The sequence below is a fragment of the Micromys minutus genome (genome assembly GCF_963924665.1).
Source record: "Micromys minutus genome assembly, chromosome: 1".
NCBI lineage: Eukaryota > Metazoa > Chordata > Mammalia > Rodentia > Muridae > Micromys > Micromys minutus.
Genome location: NC_137969.1, coordinates 246,419,238 through 246,425,474, shown reverse-complemented (window position 1 = coordinate 246,425,474; position 6,237 = coordinate 246,419,238). Strand labels below are relative to the sequence as shown.

The 6,237-nt window shown below is 49.7% G+C and overlaps 1 protein-coding gene across 1 annotated transcript; it reads left to right on the top strand.

Moving 5' to 3' along the window:
- Window positions 1-312: 312 nt before the first annotated feature.
- On the top strand, window positions 313-6,025 carry SERPINA11 (serpin family A member 11; the record flags this gene model as incomplete). Its single annotated transcript, XM_080921469.1, has 4 exons — window positions 313-955; window positions 1,959-2,232; window positions 3,702-3,849; window positions 5,822-6,025. 4 exons carry the CDS (start codon window positions 313-315, stop codon window positions 6,023-6,025), a joined length of 1,269 nt encoding a protein of 422 aa, XP_080777595.1.
- Window positions 6,026-6,237: the final 212 nt, after the last annotated feature.

Sequence of the window (6,237 nt, the reverse complement as noted above, 5' to 3'; positions counted from 1 at the left end):
TGGAGGAGGGAAGGAAGGAAAGAGAAGGGGAAAGAGGAGAGGAAAAGAGTATGGAGTGGAGGAGGAGGAAGGGAAGTTGGAGGGTGGGAGGGAAGGTAGAGGGAGGGAAGGAGGAAGGAGCATGAAAGGAGGAAGGTTGGACTGCAGGATCTATTTTTCCAGCTCGAATCCCAGTTGCACCCACACAACTCACACCTTCCCCTGTTCTCTGCAGCGAGGGATTAGGTGTGGATGGTGGCTTTAATGGAAGGTCAGGGGTGATAGTGTCATCTACCGAGAAGACTAATGCGTTCCTCATCTTCTTTCCAGACAATGGGGCCGGTGTGGCTGTGGCTGCTGGTAGCTGAGGTCCTGCTTCCTGTCCATTGTCAGCTACTTTCTGTCCATAGAGATAAGAGTCTGGGGGCACCTCAACCAGGCAGCCACCAAGCCCTGGAGCCAGCACCCACCTATCACAAGGTCACACCCATCATCACCAATTTTGCTTTGCGTCTATACAAGCAACTAGCAGAGGGAGACCCAGGGAACATCCTCTTCTCCCCTGTGAGCCTCTCCAGCACTGTGGCTCTGCTCTCTCTTGGGGCACATGCTGACACCCAGACTCGGATCCTGGAAAGTCTAGGCTTCAACCTCACAGAGACCCCAGCAGCTGACATCCACCGGGGCTTCCAGAGCCTCCTGCACACACTTGACCTGCCCAGCCCCAAAATGGAACTAAAACTGGGACATTCCCTGTTCCTGGACAGCCAGCTGAAGCCTCAGCAGAGCTTTCTGGGCAGTGCCAAGGAGCTGTACGGAGCTCTGGCATTCTCTGCCAACTTCACGGAAGCAGCTGCCACTGGACAGCAGATCAATGACCTAGTGAGGAAGCAGACCTACGGGCAGGTGGTGGGCTGTCTCCCGGAGTTGGGTCATGGCACCCTTATGGTTCTCCTGAACTACATCTTCTTTAAAGGTGAGAGTCCTACCCTTCACGCTCCCTGTGGGAGTAGCAAAAGAGAAAAGACAGTTCAGGGGGATGGTGTAGTCACAGGTCACAGAGCTCTCAGCAGAGACCCTGGGCTGTGTGTAAGGGTCGACTTTCCGGAAAGTGGATATCCAGATCACCGTGAGGGGCACATCCCTCCACTCCTAGCATTTTGGGGTGAAGGCAGAAATATCACAAGGTGATATTGGCCTGGATTACACAGAGAGATCCTGACTCAAATAAACAAGTGAAAGAGGGGGGAGGGGGGCAGGTTGCTGAGATGGTTTCTCTTGCCTCAGCTTCCTGACTGCTGACATTGCAGGTGTGGGCCACCATGCCAGCCTGAAGCTCTTTGCAGACACTGAGGCATCTGGTCAGAGAAGGTTGACATCACATTTCAATAAAACCCGAATCAGGCAGCTAGTTCCAGCTCACACCCTTTATGGCTCTGGAAATAGGGGTGCTTCAATCAATTTGTGCCCACTACCTTATTGCGAAATACATGCTTCTTATTTGTTCCTGATGACTTAAGAGGCAGTGCTTTGGGGGCTCAGTGGTTAGGACCACTGGTTGCTCTTCCAGAGGACCTGGATTCAACGTGTGATAACTGTGTATGACTCCATTTCCAAGGCATGTGGTGCCCTCTTCTGGCATCCTTGGGTACTGCACATACATGGTGCATAGACTTACAGGTAGGCAAACACTCATAAAATAAAAATAAATTTATCTTAAAAAAAAATAGAAACCATGTCTTGTACAAGGAAGCTGGGACCACCCTGTGTGTGCTTTGTAGATAAACTCTCTCAGGTCAGCATAACCATAGGTCACTTACCCCAGGGACTTGCTCTCATGCGTCCTGACTTTGGGTCCTGTTACTTGCACACTCCAGAGGATGTCACCATTCTGCATGACCTTGTGGATGTCTCTCCTCCTCCCCCCCAGTTGCTGTCTGGCCCATATGCTCATGGTTCTGTGGATTTTATACCCTCAGCCAAGTGGAAGCATCCCTTTGATCGCTACCAGACCCGGAAGCAAGAGAGCTTCTTCCTGGACCAGAAGACGCCGCTCCTTATTCCCATGATGCGGCAGAAGGAGATGCACAGGTTCCTGTATGACCAGGAGGCATCATGCACTGTCCTCCAGATCAAGTACAGCGGCACCGCCTTGCTGCTGCTGGTCCTCCCTGACCCCGGGAAGACAAAACAGGTAGAGGCTGCCCTCCAGCCAGAGACGCTGAGAAGGTGGGGCCAGCGGTTCCTGCCCAGGTAGGTGCCCCAAGGTGCTGCCCATCCTTGCTCAAGAGCTGGGGTGGGTCTGTTCAGCTCTAGCCCTAAGATCTCATCTTCTGGGTTTGCACACTGTCTCACCCTTGACTTCCCAGATGTCTTCCTTGTGCCTTTGGGCCACAGGTTCCCGAAACTGTTAAAACAAAGATACACTGCCTGCTGCTGGGGGTGTGGGGACAAACAGAGCCAGTACTTAAAGAACCTAGAACCTCTAGACTGTCATTTCATCCCTTCTTGGGGTTCTTTCCTCTTGCTTACTTCCTTTCCATAATAATTTAACACCACGAGTTAGCTAAGTCTGAAAAAAAAAAAAAAAAAAAAAAAAGACAAGAACAATTATTAAAGATGACCAAGATTCCTGGAACCTGGAGGCAGGAGCTGATGCAGAGGCCATGGAGGGATGCTGCTTACTGACTTGCTTCCCCTGGCTTGCTCAGCCTCTTATAGAACCCAGACCACTAGACCAGGGATGGCATCACCCACAGTGGGCTGGCCATTGATAAATGTACTATGAACTGAATGTTCCACAAGTGGGCTGTTCCCAAGAACATTGGTCATTAACAGAGCACTGGCAATTATCGAATGAGTAAGGGGAAAACATAGCAATCCCAGTGAGAAGGGGTAGGTTCACTCTGAGTTTAAAGAAATTTCCACATTCATTGCAGAGACCGTGACAATCTGATGGCCTGGATGGGGAAGTCAGGCTTTGGGTTTAGACGACACAGCCCCCCCTCTCCTTCTAAGTCACTGCTTCTCAACCTTCTTAATGTTGTGATCCTTTAATGTAGTTCCTCATATTGTGGTGACCCTCACCATAGAATTGTTTTTGTTGCTATTTCATGACTCTACTTTTGCTACTGTTACAGATTGCTGTGTAAATACTTTCTTAGAGGTTTGTCAAAGGGATTGTGACCAACAATCCCTTTAAGAATCTCTGTTCTAGATGGTTAGAGCAGCACCAGGGGTGAGCATCTCTCTGCCATTTTTGCAAAACAGCTCAGACAAATGGAACAGGGTGGTAGTGGTTTGTACTGGGACTGTCCATGGATGGATTTAAGATATAGTTGGGCAACCGAGCCTGAAGCACCTGCAGGTGAGTCAGGTGTGGAGGTGGGACACAAACGGTAGTTACTCAACCTGGTACCACGTGCTTCTAATCAGTGGTGCTTTGTGAAACTCTGGCTAGTGTCTGGCACTTAGAAAACTCTCTGCAAAAGATAACAAAGACAGTCTTGTCTGCCAGGAAACTTCTCAGATCCAGCCGTAACACTGTGAGGTCTATATGGAGGGACACTTGGGTGGGCATAGGTAGTGGAAAATTTGACCAGAGTAGACTGATCATCCCACAGGCTGGGGTACCCTGCTCTTGCTCACAGCTCAAGCTGCCTGCAGCCAGGGCACAGGGTACACCCAACAGAGTCATGCCCTTTCTCTGATTCTCTGTCTAGCCTGTTGGATTTGCACCTGCCAAGGTTTTCAATTTCTGCAACCTACAACCTGGAAGAGATCCTGCCCCTCATTGGTCTCAGCAACCTGTTCAACATGGAAGCTGACCTATCAGGAATTATGGGGCAACTCAACAAAACTGTCTCCCGGGTAAGGCAGGGGCTGTGAACTTGGGGAGGAGGGATGTTTTTCTTCCAACATGAAGTGCACTGGAAAACCCAGGTCCCAAGTCCTTTTCCTAGACTGGCTTTTCAACACACAATCTTTACAGATTTTATTCCTGGACAACTCCACTCTCATTTTTCCCCTCTAGATTTACACCAGTCAGGCCAGGAATTCGGGATTCTGTAGAATACTTGAGGTCGTTCGCAGAGCCAGAATTATGCCTGGTGAGGGGTAGAGGTCGTTTATTTCAAATTATTCCCGTTTAGGCATCAGAGGCTCTATCTTTGTTACTGCTGTAGAAAGTTATAGAGCTCGAACAGGCACCATAGCGGTCAGCATTGCTATGGTAACAAGCCTCTCCTATATTCCAGTGCATTAGCACAACAGAGGCTTATTGTGAGAATTCCTTCCCAGAAGAGATGGAAATAGTGTTTGTCTATTCTCCTTAGGTCCTGCAACAAACCAAAGTAAAATTTCACATGGGGAGTCACTGAGTTCTTTAAGCATGGATGAAGGAGTCTAGGTAACCCCAAATCAACTTACATGGAAGAAAAATCTTCACTCAGCATAAAGCCCTTCTTCAGACAACCTTCCTCAGCCATATACTCTCCCTGAGCCCCCAGCCCATGTGTAAAAATAGAAGAACTGTGTACAGATGGCTCAGAGGAGCTGCTGGAATCTCAGAGGAAGGGCTGGATGATGCTCTTCACCCATCCATCTGTGAGGGTGGTCAACAGTCAGAGAACCCAATTCTGATGAACACTTGTAGGCATGAACACACGGTGTGGTGAAGACGGTGTTCTACAAAGCCCGTCTCTAGCCGACAGTGCATCCTAGAAGCAGCTTGCTGTGTAACACTGGCTATGAATTCTTCCAGGATGGATGTTAAAGGAAACATCTCTCTCTCAGAGAAGAGGAATATAAGAGAAATAGACAGTGGCTCTTAACCCTTCCACTCCCCACAGCCCTACACAATGGCTGCTCACAGCCACTGCCTAAAAGCAGGTCTCCTGTTTAGGCAATAGAAGGAAGCTGTGTTCTCTTTTGATGGGAGACAACACAAGTCACGTGGAATGGGCAAACATTTGTAGCCCTCTAACAGAAAAGATAGTCTTTCCCAGGAGGAAAGGTGGTCCAGGCTCTTCCTAGAGCTTAGCTTGGCTCTTCTGCATAGGTTGGAGATGTCCATCATCGTTGGAGTCTTTGTTAGGACCTTACGAGGAATGAGCTCTGTCTTGGCTCTTAACCCTCCAGAAGAGAGCTAAATGCACAACCAAGGCAGGAGGGATGTGGACTTATGTCTGAGCCTGTGTATAATGCCTGTGTGTGCATGGAGTGTGCACATGTAGGGGTGTGTGCATGTGAGCCTGTGAGGTGAGGGGTGATGGACAAGAAGATGAGAGACTTCAAAGAACTTTCCAGGTGACCTTGCCTGCCTCGGCTGGCTATCGTTCTTAGACCTTTTTGGAGATGAAAGAACTCATCAAGACCATTTTCCCAACTTCCCTTAAAGTCACAGAGTCCTTTCTTACTAAGAAGTTGTGAAACAAGACTTTTCATAGTCTATGCTCAGGGCAACATGGAGCTTGGTTCTACCTAGTGCATTGGGGCCTGCTTTCAGCTGCAAGCCATTTTTAAGCTGAGAAGGCAGAGGAAGTTTAGAAAGTGAAGCTCAAGGAAGCCCAGGCCCTGTGTACCCATGTGCCAAGAAATGCTCGGTGGTGGTGGGGTGGCTGTTGGGTTTGAGTCTGCCGGACACCTAGCTCCTCCGTGGGGCTGAGGCCATCTCATGTCAGAGTACCCAGCTTAGACTAGTGACACACATAAGTTAGGGTTGTTTCTTAGGCAGGCTACTCCAAGGGGCCTGAACAGGCTCTGGGACATCATCCAAGGTTAGGGGAAGGTGGCCTCTGCCCTCAGAACCATGAATGAATGCTGACTCTGTCTTCTCTCCTAGGTCTCGCACAAGGCTGTAGTGAACATGAACGAGAAGGGAACCGAGGCCTCAGCTGCCTCTGGCCTCCTCTCCCAGCCCCCAGCCCTGAACATGACGTCAGCCCCACAGGCCCACTTTAACAGGCCCTTCCTGCTTCTGCTCTGGGAGGTGACCACCCAGAGTCTGCTCTTCTTGGGGAAAGTGGTCAACCCAGCTGCTGGGTAATTGTGGTGGCGGGGGCCACAGGAAGGCTAGCCCAACCTTCACAGCAGGACCCCTTGCTAATAAATCTGAATTTGGCTGTGCAAAATCCCATGAGCTGCAACCACAGGGGGGGAGATATCCAGGGCAGCTTCTAGTCATCCACATCTATATCACAAGCCTTTCAACACTGTCACTTCCATTGCCAATGTCTGCTAAGTAGCCTTAGGGTAAGG